This window comes from Leopardus geoffroyi, chromosome A2, assembly GCF_018350155.1.
Source record: "Leopardus geoffroyi isolate Oge1 chromosome A2, O.geoffroyi_Oge1_pat1.0, whole genome shotgun sequence".
Lineage (NCBI taxonomy): Eukaryota > Metazoa > Chordata > Mammalia > Carnivora > Felidae > Leopardus > Leopardus geoffroyi.
The window spans coordinates 75508283-75526756 of record NC_059331.1 but is presented as its reverse complement, the minus strand read 5'-3'; the positions used below and the strand labels follow the sequence as shown (position 1 = coordinate 75526756).

At 41.6% G+C, this 18474-nt stretch overlaps 1 protein-coding gene across 2 annotated transcripts in view; it reads right to left on the bottom strand.

Moving 5' to 3' along the window:
• The window catches only part of VPS41 (VPS41 subunit of HOPS complex), a 186967-nt gene that overhangs the window by 78132 nt on the left and 90361 nt on the right, over positions 1–18474 (bottom strand). The window contains exons 1-2 of one of the 2 annotated variants that reach the window (XM_045494371.1): positions 4687–4816; positions 406–525 (exon numbers count right to left, since the gene is read on the bottom strand). In XM_045494371.1, the coding sequence (XP_045350327.1) occupies positions 406–501 (96 nt within the window). In that variant the 5' untranslated portion in view covers positions 502–525; positions 4687–4816. Of the gene's footprint in view, positions 1–405; positions 526–4686; positions 4817–18474 lie in introns of those variants that run through there. The other variant, XM_045494370.1, reaches the window with a different exon arrangement.

Sequence of the window (18474 nt, the reverse complement as noted above, 5' to 3'; positions counted from 1 at the left end):
TTCTGCCTGTGATTATACTGGGAGGAAAATGAAATCAGCAATATCCTGTACTTGTTTCATAGCAACTGTTCCTTGCCCTTGGCTAATAGGCAAATGGTGTTTTCAACACCGCATTCCCAACACAGCCCTTCAATTATTAAGACGCCTTTTCATTTTCTTGGCTATTCTCCATGCCTCGCGTTTCTTATTCCAAAGTCAAGTCCAGAATATGCTAAGAATCACTCTATTATGAAAGCCTAGAGCAATCCAGTGTCTTTAACCTTCCAGGTAGGATGGCAGTTGCCATTTTAGGTCTTAGAAAAGACCATGGCAGCAGAGGCATCTTTCTTCTTGGTCACAGCCCTCCTAATGCGGCTACTCTTCCGGCTTTGAAGAAGGATCTGGGAGATGAAGGTGTGCTTTTACCATATTATTGGCCCAAGCGATCAGATGGCCTCTCCACTTCACGCTCCGTATGTTCCCTTCCCCTTCGTGCAGAACACACGACTTCCATCTGCTCATCCAAGATCGTTCAAACAGCAGCAGCTATGGACAAATACAAAAACAGACTTTTAGAAACCAAGAAACATGGGGCGCCTGGGTGGCTCAGCTGCTTACGCTTCCAACTTCGGTTCAGGTCATGATCTCATGGTCCGTGGATTCGAACCCCGCATGGGGCTCTGTGCTGACAACTCAAGAGTCTGGTGCTGCTCCAGGTTCTGTGTCTCCCTCTCTCTCTGCCCCTCCCCCACTCACACTTTGTCTCCTACTCTTTCTAAAAGAAATAAACATTTAAAAAGAAAAAGAAAGGAAGAAACCGAGACGCATATACAAGATTTCTTTACTGGCTTCTTGTGGACAGTTTGCTTTGCCTGTCCACGGAATGTTGAAGTTACTATGAAGTTACGCCACTAGATGGCAGCAAAATACCAAAATTCATGGAGAAAAACACATTTGTCAGTCAAAAGATTTGTGTCACAGAAAGTTCTTCAAATATTGGCCAGAAATTAATTTATTTTGTAACTTGGGAAATCAAAACCTCATAATTTTTTCCTTGAAAGTAAGATATTAGTCACGGCTTAAACTGCAATCGTCAGAAGCAGCCTGTTTTTCATTTCAGCCAAGAAAAAGAATTTAATAATGATGTTTGAACAGCAATTCATGTTATAAAATAAGACAAACTTGCTTTAGGATTAAACTTCTTTAAAAAGGTCATAGTTATCCAGGGTCTTTATTTTAAAGGGAAGAATCTATTAAAAAAAAAAAGAAAGAAAAGAAAAGAAATCTGCTTGTGTGGGGATGGGAAGTTCCTGGCTGGCTCAGTCAGGGGAACACGCATTCTTAACCTTGGGGTTCTAAGTTCGAGCTCCACCTTGGGTATAGAGACTGCTTAAAAATAACATCTTTAAGAAAAAATCTGCTGGATAAATTTTATTGCCAAATAAAACTGGTAAAACCTCTAAGACTGGTAAAGATTTAGTTCTAGTAATTCAAGCATTATTAAGGGCTACAATACTTTTTCCTTGATGTATCCAGTTTAAATCCCTTAAGACATTTACATAATATAACTTAATGTAAAATTTATATAATACATAATTTACAACATATAACTTCGGACATGTAATCCTGAAGTAGATGTTTACCTTTTAAAAGAAATGCTGATGACAGATTCCATCACAGAAGTTTAAAAATTTCTATCTTTTGAGTAATTTTCTGTTTACCTTAGTGTATTCTGTGTCCCTTCCCACCCTTAAGAAGGAGGAAAATAGGGAACAGGAGAAAGAGAGTAAGTTCACATTTCATTTATATTTGTTACATACCTTTCTCAATAGTTAAGCTCCTATACTCAGAAGGGGCACACAAACACACACCCCAAAACCTTAAAATCAGATAAGCGTCCATCTTCACAAACGTGCCAAGAACGGTCTCTTTGAAATGACATAAATGTCTGAAGTTCTCTATTACCCATGCAAAAGAAAGGTGGCCTCGCACGGTCCACAGTGGAGACTGGAGGTAGGGCTTTTACTGACCACATGGGGTCTAATCTTCCCGTCAGATAGATACAGGAAAGCCCCCTCTAGGCTCCCAAAGATCTTCTCACCCATCCCTTCCTCTCCCAGTCCATGATCTAAGTAAGAAACCCCACCACCATGCCTCCCTGCTCCCAGTTAAAGACCCTGAGATCTGCCCTCTGTGATTCTGCCTCTTCCTCGGCCAGGATGTAAAAAACAGAGCCGAGGAGGTCACTCGATGTGTTCAGGATTTTGTGACAGGGTTAAGTCTGGAATCTGAGAAAGGAGAAAGCCTGACCACATAGCTCCTGCTACACAGTCTGCTAAACACAGGCAGCTAGGAACCATCATGTTCAACACGAGGAACTGAGATCACAATGCCTACCTTCCGTCTGTGGCCTGGTTCAGATGGAGGGGATTTTAAGCAGCGGGCTGAGCCCGGGGAGTACCCCATAACCACCTGCTGGAAGGAATGGCTGGCTGGATGACAAGGAGGAAAGTGGGGTGCAGGCGGCATCACAATGCTCTCCCTCCAATCCCACCCAGAAGTGACCGACGTGGCACGAAAGGGGGACAATCTGCACCTGTGCTAGGAAAACTCAACATGCCCCAAACTTTAAATTAAGATTTCTGTAAAGTATGACAGAAATTAGACCCCGGTGAAGGCCAGGATTTATCCCATTTCAAGAAAAAACCCACCTAGGAAGCCGCTGGTAGGGTAGATACCAGCACACTCAGTGTATTGGGGTTGGGGGGACGGGGGTCACGGGGAAAATCTCAGGCAGGGACACACAGGTCGCGGTCGACATTGGCAGTGGAACACAAGCAGCCACTCCTGCTGTCATCCGGGGACACAGCTGGGAAGAAGACAGCTACGCTGGCGACGGGGTGGGTGCCCACCCATGGCGGCGGGGCCATACGACAGGCGGGTACCACCTGCACAAACTTCAAGCTGCCTCAGTGAATACGGAGAGCAGGCTTTTAACGCATACGCCACTTCCCTGCTGCACCAATAATGACACCCTTTGGTAGCCACTTCCCCGACAGAATCGGGTTCCAGTCCAGGCAGACAGGAAACCATAAAACTTCCTTCTTCTGCCATGTCCAGATTCAGACCAATTCTCGCAAAATCTAAGACATTCACAGCGACTTCAACTGTGAACACTGGGTATAGACTTCTCTCAGTAACTATGGACGAGAAAAAACCCCAACAAGATGGACAAATTCAGTATTCTAGGAAAGCAACAGGACTTCTCTAGGGAATAGGGGAAATGTCCCACTCCTGACTCCACACGAATGAGACTTTCCACCAGACAGACCAGGGCTTGAGAAGTAATTCTTCTTCTTCTTGGGTGACAACAAAATTGAGCAAATGAACACCCGAGGATAAGAAGAACAGAATGAAGTGGAAATAAAAAAAATAAATGCTCAATACCCTCGAGTAAGGGAGGAAATCAAACGGCGACCAGGGCACTCTGGAAACGAGAATACAACTACTGTGCTGTGAACCTGAACTTTAGGGGATGCTAAGTTGTAAGCAAGGGAAAGTCCACAGCTCTACAAGTCAGTCATTTGCACATTGGCAAAAACAGATGTGCAAGCGCTAGGTCAATGACAAAAGCAGAAATATTTTACTAGCAGATATAATAGGGGAAGCCACCTAAATGTAAAGATACATTAAGGTCCTGGATAAGAAGACTCAAAATCCTCACTGAAGAGCTTAAGCCTTACTAGTTAATCTGCGATTTTCATGGAAGCACAAAGAAACCCCCAAAGGAATGATTTCTAGAACTTCCAAAATGCTATCAATTCATTTGAAGATATGTGAGAATAATAGGAATTTTTTTTTTTTTAAACTGGGCAACTTGTGGGTGGGAGAATGGGTGTTTTTATGAAATTCGCACTCAAAACAGTATAGCAATGATCCTAGAACTGACAGACGAAGTAAAAAGAAAAGGAAGAACTGATAAAGATGAATCAAAACAAGGAGGTCAGACCCTGGGCGGGGGGCCGGGTGCGCATATATGCGCAGGGAACAGGGCGCCCTCAAACTACCCCGTGGTCATCTCACCCTGTTTCTGGAGGATCCCTTAGCACTGGGGATTCAAAGCTTTAAAAAGGACCCCAAGAAGTTCATGCCTAGAAATTTCTGCTAAAAAGTGAACAGACAAGCGAATAAAGAAGTATGTCTCGTTCTTTGTAACAGCTAGAAATGCACTAACAACTGGGAAATGCTGGAGTAAATGTGGTGGAGCTAGATCACCAAAAAGTGTGTGTCCAGTTTTAAGTAATTTTATTGATGTACGCTTATTAATGTAAAAGGATGTTCAGGGCCCATTAAATAAAAAAGCAGATTGCAAAACATTATTAAACATGATGGCCCTTAAATACAAAATGAACGTGTATCCGTATATTAAAACCTGAAGGATACAATACAAAGTAATCCTAATTATTTCTAGAAACAGGTGATAGGAGATTTATATTATTTTTATTATTCTGCATAGAACATGTGGATTCATTTTATGTTAATACATATGGGGATGAAAATCCATTCTCTTATTTTTATAATCGGGATAATTTCACAGGTAACAGTTGAAACGAAACAGCATCAACAATTCACTGAAACTCAGAGAAGGAAGGAATTTGGAGTCACCCTGAGTATGTAGTAGAATTAATTCACATGAAGTGTACCTACTTTTTCAATGAGGCATTAACTTCAGGAAACTGTTCATGAGATCTCGTTGCAATTCCAACCAAGATCCAAACTCACTCCAGCGGAGCCCTCTGTCGCTGGTGGGTGTGTTTTGGCTTCCGGCAGGAAGCTGAGGCCTGCGGACAGGGGCCTTCCTTTGTCTCCTGCTCTAGCTCCAAGGCAAACCTCCAGCAGAGGGCAGGAAGGAAAGGAGGGAGGGGAGAATTCTGAATCCAGTTGGTCTCCAGGTTGAGTCGGAGTTCTATTACGATAAACCTTGGGTACCCTGCTCTGACATGGGATCAAAGAAGCTTCTTCTTTAATGAGATTTTCATAGTGCAGATGGCACACGCCTGTGTTAACTGATGAGGGTTTCAAAAAAACAAACAAAAAGAAGGGTGGCGGGGGAGGCTAATATACTACCTACCTTCTGTAAAGGAAACACATTTTAACTCATTTGCATTACAGTTTTAGACACGATTTGTGTTCTTTTCTGATGTTCCTCAAATAGCTCAGTTTCAATCATTTTCTATTTTGCGGATGAAAAATAATAAATGATCTGTAAACAAACGGCCTTAAATATATATTAGAGAAGATCATCATTTAGGATTCTTTTTTTTTTTTTTTTTTAATTTTTTAAGTTTATTTATTTTGAAAGATACAGAGACAGTAGGAGTAGGGGAGGGACAGAGAGAGAGAGAGACATGGAGGGAAGGAGGGAGGGAGGGAGGGAGGGACAGAGAGTGAGAGAGAGAGAGAGACAGAGGGAGGGAGGGAGGGAGGGAGGGAGAGACAGAGAGAGAGAGAATGGATCCCAAGCAGGCTCTGCACTGTCAGCACAGAGCCCAATGCGGGGCTCAAACTCACAAAACCATGAGATAGATCATGACCTGAGCTGAAACAGAGTCAGACGCTTAACCGACTGGGCCACCCAGGTGCCCCTTTAGGATTCTTTCATAAGTCCTCCTCATTTCTTGGTTCTGTATACATTTTAGGGTCAGGCTGGTTCTATCACAGATAACAAATACCATACTGTCTCTTGTTGGCTGGAATTTACATATTTACTTTTCATCTCCCCAGGGCACCGCAAATGCAGCCGGGAAGTGGCCACACATGCCCTGCTAGATGCACAGGGCGCAGTATTAGATAGCGAGCAGGCTTCCCGCGCCCTGCAAGTTTGCCTGCCCTGTTGCCTACGCACACAATGTGTTTGCCGCAAGAGGATACCTACGTCACCCCCTAAACCCTCCAGTTACTCAGCCCATCGTTAGTGATGTCCCTAAGCTGTTTTGGACACAATGGCATCTGCCCTAACTTCTCAAACCTAAAGGAAAGAACCCTGTGACCGACTGATCCACAACGAATACAGCCTTGATGGAACAAGTACATCCCTTGAGAAAAGGCTCAGTTATCCTGACTCCGTGTCCTGCGCCTGACACGTCGGTCCTGTTCCCTTTGCTCAGTGCCAAAAGATGGAATTTGTGCACCTCTGATCACAAATTTGGGAGGTACTTGTTTATGGAAGACAGCAAGCACGCAAGCGTGAGTCGGGGAGAGGGGTAGAGGGGAATGGGGGGGAGAGAGAGAGAGAGAGAGAGAGAGAGAGAAGGAGAGGGAGGGAGAGAGAGACAGAGAGAGAGAGAGAGAGAGAGAGAGAGAGAGAGAGAGAATCCTGAGCAGGCTTAATGCTCGATACAGAGCCCCGAGGCAGGGCTCAATCCCATGACCCTGGTGTCATGACCTGAGCTGAAATCAGGAGTCAGAAGTTCAACCGACTGGGCCACCCAGGCACCACTGGGAAGTACTTTTAAGGTTAGTCTTCCTCTTCGGTTCAGCTGACTGCAATTCCTTTATTTCAGGGATGCTGCCTGGCTTCTCACTGGGCCCCAACAGTAAGGATCAGAAATGTGTCTGTGCCCTGTTAAGGCTCTCCCCATCACCGCCAGGCCCTCTTCTCCTGGTTGGCTAGCCCTGGCCTGCTTCTCTCCTCTGAGTTACCTCCCCTGGTCCTTGAAGCACTTATTTCTGCCTTCCATCTCCACTCTACTTTCTTCCTCACTCAGGAGTCCTCATTTCCAATCCATACATAGTATAAAACCTTAAATGGCAGCTAGTAATTTACGAAGCATTCCCATTACTGTACTTTGAAACTCTCCCAGTACAACTAGGCAGTACATGGGGATTTGATTTGGATTCTATAGGGTACAGGGTTTCACACAAGCCAGAAGAGGACCAGACTATCCACTCTCCATTTGCTTTTATAATCCTAATCTATGGGAATTTCAAGCAGAAACACACTGCCTGGCAGGAATGCCAAGGAAAGTTCTGCTTCCACTTCCGTGATATAAGGAAAGATAAGCTAATTTTCTTACAAATATTCTACACTAATTTAACTACAGCAAAACTATCTGCCTGTATTTCACTGACATTTAATAAAATCCATTTCTTTCTTCTAGTCATAAAACTGCCTAGAGACCTACTGAGCATGAATGTTCTACAAAGCATTTTAGAGGGTGAGTCATGGAGTGAACTACCTTTAAAAGCAGCTGGTTAATTTATTTGGTTCATCTTCTGCATCCCATAATATTGAATTGTCATTAACACAATACTGAGAGCAATTTAAGCTCAATGGGAGCTAAGTACAAAGGAGAGGAAAAACTGTTTCCAAGAGGTCTCTTTTTTGTTGGAGAAAGTATTTTAGGGCTTTATTTCCCATAAATCCACATTCTGGCAGTCAGCACTCTCGGTACTTATATTTCAATAGGAGCCCTCACATCCTCGGCAATATACTTTATTCTCCTACGTTTTGTGCTGATAAATCTATCTAGTACTTTGCTACACTACAGAGAGGTAAGGATGCACATCCTAGAATCTCCCACACACGGGGCGGGATTCCTATCGGGCTGTGATAAAGCCACCGATTCTGGCAACATAACACCCGTCATTACCCATCGCCCACTCTTCCCTGATGGAGGAAAGGGAGTGTGATTGGCCCCTTTTTAATCATCTTGTGATCTTTCAAGTATATAAATCACTTGACTCTTCAGGCTTCCTCAACACCAGCAGCAGTGCTTGCTTGGAGGCAGACGACGGTGCAGGGAAGAGTGGGCAGTGGGGGAGAGCCCACGGGCAAGTCTTGGATGGCAGGTGTGTTCCTGCAGGAACGACAGAGGCGCTTGGAGAAAACAGACTCCACAAAGATAAAATGCCCGATCACAGAGGGTGCTGGAGCTCGAGATAATAAAATTGAGGAATAAGGAAACAAAAGGAAAACTCAGCACGTTTAGGACATGCCAAATAAGACTGTCTCGGTAAAAATAGACAAAGGGCATAAGGATGGGCAGGACTTGTCACAGAGGGACTTAAAAATCCAAAGTTGGAAAAGACTAGGAACGAAATTCAAGAAAGCGGGGCGCCTGGGTGGCCAGTCAGTTGGGCATCCATCTTTGGCTCAAGTCATGATCTCACAGTTTATGAGTTCGAGCCCTGCATTGGGCTCTGTGCCGACAGCTCCACGCCTGGAGCCTGCTTTGGATTCTGTGTCTCCCTCTCTCTCTGGCCCTCCCCCACTCATGCTCTGTCTCTCTCTCTCTCTCTCTCTCAGAAAGATATAAACGTTAAAAAATTTTAATTCAAGAAGGCAAGTGAGAAAAAATTAGTGACCACAGAAAAGACCTGGATGGTGTTTGGCTGCTGACAACAGAGAGGAGTCTTGAATCTGGATGCAGGTGGGAGAGACCACCTCCTTCTGGCTTTGGCTCAGTATCAAAGTTTCAAACACACAGCTTTTCCCAAACACCATCAAGAAAGAACATAAAGCATGTGTGAAGACAAGGAGAATTTCCCAAATACAGTATTGCTTAAATTCAGTGGTTATTTTCTGGACGAGTTATAATCCCTCAATCTCCTTTCCCTAGAGGTAATTTAACATGTTTAAAGGGGATAAATACAGGCCAAAACTGCTACCACAGAAAGTCTCAGGACATAGATTTCCAGAGCTTGTTTTGATGGACCACTTGCTTTCAAGCAATGTCTGAGTAAATACGATGCCAGTGCAACACAGGTTCTGGGCAAGCCCCGTGAAGTTAACCAACCCTGTGAAAAGCGTGCAGACAAAACAACGTTCTGAAACTTAAGAAACACCATATCAAGACAAAATAACCGTCAATTTAGTGACAGAGGACTCCAAGCTACGGGTTCAATGAGAGCAAAAGAAGCAAAACACCAGAAGTACCACTTAGGGGCAGTTTCCTTTATATTAAAAAACTGGTGACGACAGACAGATACAGATCTGTGTATCCACGTCCCCATCTATATGGGTTCAGCAATGGACTGTGGCCAGCACGTGAGGTAGGCTCCTACGTAGACCAACAATCCGCAATTTCTGCCTATGCCGATGCACAACTGCAAGTATGATTTTAAAAGTGAACAAAGGATTTTTAAGTAATGTTACCACTTAAGTCTTCCATTATGAGTCCCATGGTGGTTCATGCCAAACACCTCGGGTCTGTATTTCGGTTTGCGGCTGTCTGAGGATACATTTCCCAGGGCTGGGTTCAAGGTTGGACCCCGTCAGCAGCAGAGGAAACACAAAAGTCATCCACTGGGCCATTAAACTTGAATTAATGGTCTGTGCGACGCACAAGAACCTCTGATGTTAACTGTGCATAATCTCAATCACAGATGGCTGGAGGGAGAGCTTCGCGTGGTGCAGACAGGAAAAAGAAATACAAAACTGCCAAGCCTTGAGTAACAGAAAAAGTCACCCAAACACACACGTTCATGTATTTGAACAAGCACTTCACTCGATTCGAAGTAAAGCAAACAGGGAAGAAAAACAATAAAGATCAGGAACACCATCAGAGAAGAAACCAAGTCAAATGAACTTGCCTTTAACAGAGCACGTTGGTCTGTCCTTGACAGCCTCCATGCACGTGGCAGAGTTGATGGTTTGAGGGCAGACTCACATCTGTGGAGGAGCCTGTATGTGTCCTCTTTTTACAGACTTCAGTGTCTACTCTACAGTCTCATTATGACTCCTACATAATGCCTCCCTGGGAACAAGAATAATTATTCCGGATTTAGCCAAAGTTGGAGATAAGGCTGCAGGCTATTCAGTAAGCAGCAATAATTTGTGCTCAAACTGACAATAAATATCAAATGGACAGTCTTCATTGTCCTGGCTTCTATGGTAATATTAAAAGCTGCCCCAAGCAAAGAATACAGTCAGACAAATCATAAAGGAAGATGTGTAAGTGGCCAGTAAATAAAAATGTTCAGAATTGCTAATAATACAAAGAAGTTACAAAAGAGAACAATGGGCTACTTTCTTTGTGTATCAAAACGGGTAAAGACAGTGTGGTGAAACAGGTAGGTACCAGCCGGTATAAATGGTATGTTTTCTGGAATGCACTTTTACTTGGTGATATGCATCTGAAGCCTAAAAAATCATCATGACCTCTGACTCAGTATTTCCCATCTTGGGAATCAGTGCTAGGCAAAAATTAAAAAGCATAGCCGAAGTTCATGGCCAAAGATTTCTCACTGCATTACAGCACGATTTATGATGGCCAGAAACTGGATACAACCTAATGGTCCAAGAGTATGAGAATGGTTAAGAAAAATTAAACCTATTGATAGGATGGAATATTATATAACCATTAAAGAATGCTTGACTTAAGATTAGACTTCAACAATGTAGGGAATTTCATATGATTTGCAATGTTAAGTTAAAAAAAGATCCAAAATAGTTGAGATATGCATTCTTTTATTATTGCTTTTTTTAAAAAATATTTATTCTTGAGAGAGAGAGAGAGAACATGAGCAGTGGAGGGGCAGAGAGAGAGAGGAAGACACAGAATCTGAAGCAGGTTCCAAGGCTCTGAGCTGTCAGCACAGACCAACTTTGGGCTCAAATTCACAAAAGGTGAGATCATGATCTGAACCAAAGTCAGATATTTAACTGACTGAGCCACCCAGGTGCTCCTATTACTTTTTCTTATTATAAAAGTAATGACTATTTTCTTCAAAAAAAAAAAAAAAAAAAAAAAAAGGCAGAAAATGCCAATGAAGGCCAAAAAGAACATTTATAATCCTGCCCAGACATTGTTAATGTGAATATTACTAGTATTGCTAATAATTTCATATATAGCTTTCCTACTGCTACAAAAAAAAAAAAAAAAAAAAAAGATTCAGAGTATACATATATTTTTGTAAAGTACCTCAATAGAAGCAATCTAGCAAACGTTGGGCATTTTATTTTTGCAACAGAGAGAAAAGCTGACATCCGGAGCCAGCCGGGCACTCATGGCTGGGCCCTGCGCTCTCTGGGCGAACGGGAACAATCTCACAGAACACCAACATCAGACCTGGGGCTTGTAACCATGAAAGATCAGGGCAAAACCACAACGACTCCATAACCGTGTCTGAACACAGACAAAGTAGGAACATTTTCCAACCACATCAGTGATCAAACGTGTCCCTATCCTGGCTAAAATGAGACGCTGCTGCTTCTTTACCAGTTACATTTTTAGCCTTGATTCTTTCCTCCTCCTAGATAAGATTTATTAACATACCCAATGGGAGAATGACTCTTGCTTCCTGAAAGCATCCAATCTAGAGTGAAGCCCAGATCCCCTCTCACCAACCCCAGCCCTAGAATTCCTTCTTTCTGACACCCTCTTCCTCACAACCCACAGTCGTACACTTGGTTCCTCTGCTTGCAGGGCACTGACACAGCTCAGTCACAATTGTTAGACATTTCTTTTGCTCCAATTTTCACTGTTACAAACATCAAAGAATCGAGGCTGAAACCGAATTGGAAAACTGAAAGGAAACAAACAACAGGGGGAGAAAATACAAAGGCAAAGGAATGCAAAATTACCCCACAGGGATACATACATACATATATACATACATATTCTTCCCACCCAAAAGACTTAGAATCCTCCTTTTCCTACAAAATCACCATTCTGATTCATGGTCTAATGGTTTAGCTGCTTTCCACCAACAGTGTTCCTCCCGTCTACTTTTGGAAATGCCCCACCATTCCTAAAATCCAGGACTGTGTATTCACAGCTCCTAACATGGACCATGACACAAAGTTGTGCTCAAGAAGCAGATTCAAGTCAAACAGTCCTGTGAATGACTACGATTTACTTTGTACTGGTGACACCGACCCACAGTAGTTGCAATTATGACCCCTTGCTTTAATAGCCTGATCTTAAAAAAAGAAAAAACAAAGTTAATGACAGTGTTTGTACAGCTATATACAGAAGGAGAGGGACAGACAGACAACACCTCTCAGTGTTAACGACAGTCAACTGGTATTAAACCCCAGGAGAAAATGAGCAATCTGAAGTGGGAAATTATTCTTACAGAATCATTAACTATTCAAAATACTTAAGAAAAGTCACAGCGCTCTCAACATGCAAAGGAAGATATTTTCAGCAAGAAGCAAAAGATGGTTTGATTGCTCCAGGAAGACAGATGGTAAGTTTTACATCCGAATTCAGGGGGAGGCTGCAAACAACATGGAAATATCACATTGGGAAAAGTGAGCTGAATTCATTAAAGAAAAAAGGCTTCTATTGTCAACAGGCTTTTGATGGCTATGAAACAAGAGAAATCGCTGAAGAAATTAAAGTTGCCATGGATCCATCCCAAAGACTTTGGGAATGCTTCATGTTGACATCGAAAAAGCAATTAGTATTTGAGACAAACGAACTTGATTTTTTAAAGCACTGAAGAATGTCTATTTTTGACACTGAACTGATTTCTCTTTTTAAGAACAGGATTTCTATTTGTGGCTTCAGCCAGTTCAGTACGTGAAGAAAAACCCACCCAAACACCTTTTGCAATATAGCTGTAACACAACTTGGTGTTACATACCTAAAAAATGTTTCTGAAGGTTATACTTGTGCTGTACTTCCTATTAATGGGTGGCTTTTAATCAATTTTGGTATTATTTAGGGCATGAAATGAATTTCTAGTAATGGAACCGCAATTTATACCCTAGTACTTGAAAAATGAAGGTATCTCTGTATAATGGATCCACCTGCAACCACCAGGATGTAACGTTTGCATATAGAGCCATCTGAGCACCTGTAAAGGATCATCCTGGAGATCCACTGGACAGCAGGCCAAGCAGGATAACTGACAGTCTAATCCCTTCTGGCCCCAAGAACCCCTGCTCCAACCTGAGCAGAAGACAGGAAACACGGAAGGAACCACCTCTCCATTTCACCTGGGGTGTTTTCCTGGGCTGTCAGGATTCTAAAAAGATCTGCATTAGTACAAAAGGCTCCTCTACTGAATCCCCTTCCAGAAAGGAGTCAGAGTGCAATCTGGGGGAAAAAAAAAAAAAAGAATGCCATCTGAGTTTGCAGATCACTGTTGGAAACTTCCAGAAGTTAGCTGATGCTACCATCTCTGTCCTTCACGTAAAATCTGCCAGGAGCCTTGAGCCCTGAACAGTGAAGTGCTTCTCCTCATTTCACCGCACACAGACCCTTTCTTTGCTTGCTGACTGACATTTTCTAGCTTACAAAGCAACCTGTCCCTGCGGCCAGGTCCCTTCATTCCACCCTGCCACCACGCCAAACAGCTGACTATCTCGTTTCTAAAAATGAGCTCGGCTGCAAACAGCATCGTGAAAATTTAATAATTTGTCAAAGCGGTAGAACTATTACGAAGTGTTATTTCAGAGTTCAAAGGTAAAGGTCACAGGAAGCTAAAATTTATCTGCTGACAGAGAAAGCTGAGCAATTAAAAAAAACACCCAGGTAAGAGCTGCTTGGAAGACTTATTTCTAAACTAGAAACCTCATTGCTATGCTCACGTATTGGAATTTTGGCTACACAAGAGGTTACACTTAAAAAAGAAATCCACAGGTTCACAAGTTTGAAAGCTCTCTCCCAATGGCACTTTTAAGAGATGTGCTTTTTCTTCTCCCCCGCCTTTTTTTTTCCCAACATGGAAACAAAACAGAATTTAGAATAAGCTTTTTATGCTCATGTGTCAAGCAGCAGAGTCCATAAATCCAGCTATGGCATTCAACTACTGAGAAGTTACCTTGAAAACCTAAAAATAAAAGTTTATGCCAGACAGAACTATCGCTTCCTCTTCCTAGTCCCTGGTGGATAAGGAGCTATCTCTAAAGACCTCAAAAGCTAGAACCTTAAAAAGGAAATATCAACAAATGTGTCAAACTACAGCCTCAAGTTTTTTTCTGCTACATTGCTGTTCTGCAGGGCCGTCCTGAACTGCACATTCTAATTACTTGAAGAAACGTTTTTACAGGAATCAAGATTTTTAATAAAATCAGAACTAAAATATTACATGAGGCGTGCCTTCATTCTTCTTACCAATGTCTCATTGTAGGGCTTCCACTTACTTAATTTCACTTCTCGAGTCTCCGTGCCAGCTCACCACTGTTTACGGAAGGTCTCAGGTGATTCCAAGATTCCTTTAGCTGTCAGTCTAAGGAAGATCAGGGTTCTTAAGGGTTAAGAACGCCTTTCCTCCACACTCCATCTTCATCTGGCTAGAATAATTTCTCTTTTAAAGGTGGAAGGTCACAACCTCTCAGTTACATGATACTTGTCTTTACTTTCTTTTCTCTCTATAGGATCTGCTATGTGTTCTAAATGGAGAGGTCTTAATATCTACAATATATGATCACTGCAAGGTCATCACCATTTGCTCAGTGCTGGACTCTTCAAACTTGCTCTGCTTAGTTTATGATGCTAGTTGAAACTGCACTTGGAAAGATCAGAGTTGCAACTGGGCCAGTGTTGTCCTGTTTTTCTCATTTTTCAAAGGTATAAAATGCCATAACTTGGTTATATTAAAAAAAAGAAAAAAAAAAAAAAACAACAGATCCTTCTAAAACTTGCCAACACTTTTAAAATGGAAATGATCATTTCATAGTCGTGCCCCCTTTTTTTTTAAACTTTTTTTACATTTATTTATTTTTGAGAAACAGAGTGAGACAAAGCGTGAGTGGGGGAGGGGCAGAGAGAGAAAGAGACACAGAATCTGAAGCAGCTCTGAGTAAGCGGTCAGCACAGAGCCTGATGCGGGGCTTGAACCCACTTACTGTGAGATCACGGCCTGAGCCAAAGTCGGACGCTCAACCTACTGAGCCACCCAGGTTCCCCAATAGTGCCCCCTTTTTAATGTCACCTTCTCAAGGCCTTTTTCTTAGTTTTTAAAATCAAAGATATATTCTTTAACGAAATTAGAAATATCTCCTGAAATGTTTTCAACCTAATAAGTGTGTTTTACAACAAAGCACACCAATGCCAAAACCACGCAGCATAAGGGATCTTTAAAATTGCATACCATGCACACGGAGGAGGAAATCCCTCTAGAGATTTCTGCAAACTGCACCAAAGTGGTGCACATTATGGAAATCCCTAGTTATTTAACTGTGTACAAAGATATCATTATAGTTTATTGGATAAACACTACTTTTTTACTGCTTAATACATATTTATATAAGAAACTTAAGGGATCCAGAGAAATCAGTCAATAGTGTGTATGTTACAAGTCCCTGAATGGAAGATACATTTACATAATAATGTTTAAGCCTCTGGGGCGCCTGGGTGGCTCAGTCGGTTAAGCATCCGACTTCAGCTCAGGTCAGGATCTCGCGGTTCGTGAGTTCGAGCCCCGCGTTGGGCTCTGAGCTGATGGCTCAGAGCCTGGAGCCTGCTTCGGATTCTGTGTCTCCCTCTCACTCTGCCCCTCCCCCGTTCATGCTCTGTCTCTCTCTGTCCCAAAAATAAATAAACGTTAAAAAAAAAAAAAATTAAAAAAAAAATAATAATGTTTAAGCCTCTAATATACATAGGAGAAATTATGATGGCTTTTTAAAGAGAGAGAACTCAAAATCAAAATGTTTTAAGAGCAGCTAATTTGTTTATCATCCCATAAATAATCTCAGCAAAATTAGGGATTCTAAAGCCTAAATTGGCACAAGGATAAATATACAGATTGACAAAACTCGGTCAAGAAATAAATTCTAACATTTATGGTTAACTGATTTTTGACGGAGGCCAAGACAACGGCAACAGAATAAGTTTTTCAACAAACGAGGCTGGGACAACTGGACATCCATTTATTTGCAAATAAATGAATTTGGACCCTTACCTCCTACCATACATACAATTAACTCAAATTCTAGACCTAAATTTAAGAGTTAGAACTATGAAACTCTTAGGAAAAAAAAAACACAGGCATAAATCTTCATGACCTTGGATCAGGCAATAATTTCTTAGATACAACACCAAAAGCGTAAGTGTCAAAAACAAACAAAAAAGTGTGTGTGTGTTGGGGGTGGGGGTAGTTAATGGAACTTCATAAAATCTAAACTTCGGTACCTCACAGGATGCCATCAGTAATGTGAAAAGACAGTTCATAGACTAGGAGAAAATATTTGCAAATCATATATCAATAAAGGACTTGTATGAACAATACATAAAAATATTTTCTGCAAGTATACACAAAAACAAATATCCCAATCAAAAAATGGGCAAAGAATCTGAAGAGAGAGTTCTCCAAAGAAGATATACAAATGGACAAATAAGCACATGAAAACCATTAGGAAAAACCCTTAGGAAAAACCATTAGGAAAACCATTAGGAAAATGGAAATCACAACAAAATAGTGACATACTACTTCACACCCAGTTGACTAGAATCAAAAAGATAAAAGTGAATGTTGGTGAGAATGTGGAGAAACTGAAACCTTCATGTATTGCTAATGAGAATGTAAAATGGTGCAGCCACTTTGGAAAAGTTGACAATCGAACTGTGCACTTGAAACTGTTAATTTTATGGTATGCAAATTATATATCAATAAAGCTGTTAAAAACCTAAAACAAATTGATTTAATATCACTTACAATGGCATGTGTAATCATAGTATTCTTCACATCAAAATATAACATATACTTTTGTCAACCCCAATATACTGAGCCCTTGACACATTAACACTTTTAATTTAACACATTAACCATGATAACCAAAGAGATGAACCAAACCCCTGATGTTCTTGCCTGCTCAGCATCTGGTAAATTCTAATTACACAGCCCATCACAATGTTCATCTTTATATCAATTCCACTTTTCCCAAATCACTCTATCTGCACTTGGAGGTTGGACTAGGGTGTCTGCAGGATGCTCATGTATCTACTCCAGGAGCTCTGGCCCGAACAGCCACAGTCACACTATCCTTCCTACACATGCTAAGTAGAAGGATGAAGAGTATGTGATTGGCACAGTTCACCCAGGCATCCTGCAGGTTGGCAAAACATCCATGTAGCAAGACAACTGTGGCAGACTTGATGAGACCACAGGTATCCCTCACAGTATAAAAGCAACTATTAATTAAGCTTCACGAATAACCTGATCATTAAGTACACAAATTAACACAGAAAAATTCCACCTTCAGAGTTTGAGTCCTACCATTTGGACATCACCACTCCTATTATCTCTGATATGTTCTTTCATACCAAGACCTCCAAGAAATAGGAGACAAGTGTGAACTTCCTAACTCCTAAAATTGGAAACTGGAACACAAAACCGCATTGTACACTAGGAAAATACTTACGCCAAAGTGATTTATCAATTTTAAGTATCTGAGGGATTATTAATAAGAAGGCAGATGAAGCCGATTCCGCAGCCCCGGTCAAGCCTTCAGACGACAGCAGCCCCAGCCAAAATGCAGACTGAAGCCTAGGGAGAGAATCTGAGGCAGCACTACAGAAGTAAACCACTCTGTGATTTTTTCTGAACTGTGAGACACTAAAAGTTTGTTGTTCTAAGCCGCTTAAAAAACAAACACACAAAAGAATACTCAGCATTTTTTATCCCCACTGAGTTTTAAATAAAAATGTGTGGGTTTAAATTACAGCTTAGTGAATTTATGCTATATCTCACCTAAAAATTTTTAACTAGAGAAGTATTTCATAAAGAAATACTTTAATAGAGGAATTTTAAAGCTGCTCCTTCCTGAGGTCAGCAAAGACAAGTAAGATAGTTTTTTGTTTGTTTGTTTGCTTTGTTTTGTATTGTTCAGGAGTGAATCAGCTGCAGATCTAAGCTAAAGAATGTTAGATTAAATCCGTAATTCCCACCGGTTGATCCCATATTTTTATGTGAGGCTAATGAGGGTACAGCCTAAGGATAATGATGAACTGGAGAGGGCGGGAGCTGGCAAGCTGGCTGGCTCACAACCAGAAATCAGAGCTGGTGCAATGCCGGCTTCATGTGGTGGGATGGAATCGGGGATCTACAGGACCCATCACTCAGCCACTATGATGACCTAAAACCAGGGCTTGAGAAATGGACCAGGATGCTTTCCTGCCCTATCAGTCTAGGAAGCAGCAAAACCAGGGGAAAACAACAGACAACTACCATGAAACTCTCAAAAACCCTTTGGTGGCTGAGCCTCACAGTGCCATTCCGTAGGCGTGCACTACAACGGAAATAACCGCAGACTACCTCATCATCACTGAGCTCGAAACTGCGTATGAAGTTAATATTCACTGTTTCAGTACCGTGACACCGTTTTGTTATAAAAATGGTTAAAAAATACCACTGGTTAATAAAAACCAGAAGATGATTAACTTGATTTGTTCCATAAACAGAAAGATTCTTTAATTTTAGAATTTACTATGTCTGTAAACAAACATGTAAACGTATACAAGGATTATTTCACTCCCTTATTTTTAAAACAGCACTAAGATCATGAAATATGTCAGAAACAGGTCAGTAAAGAAATAGCCA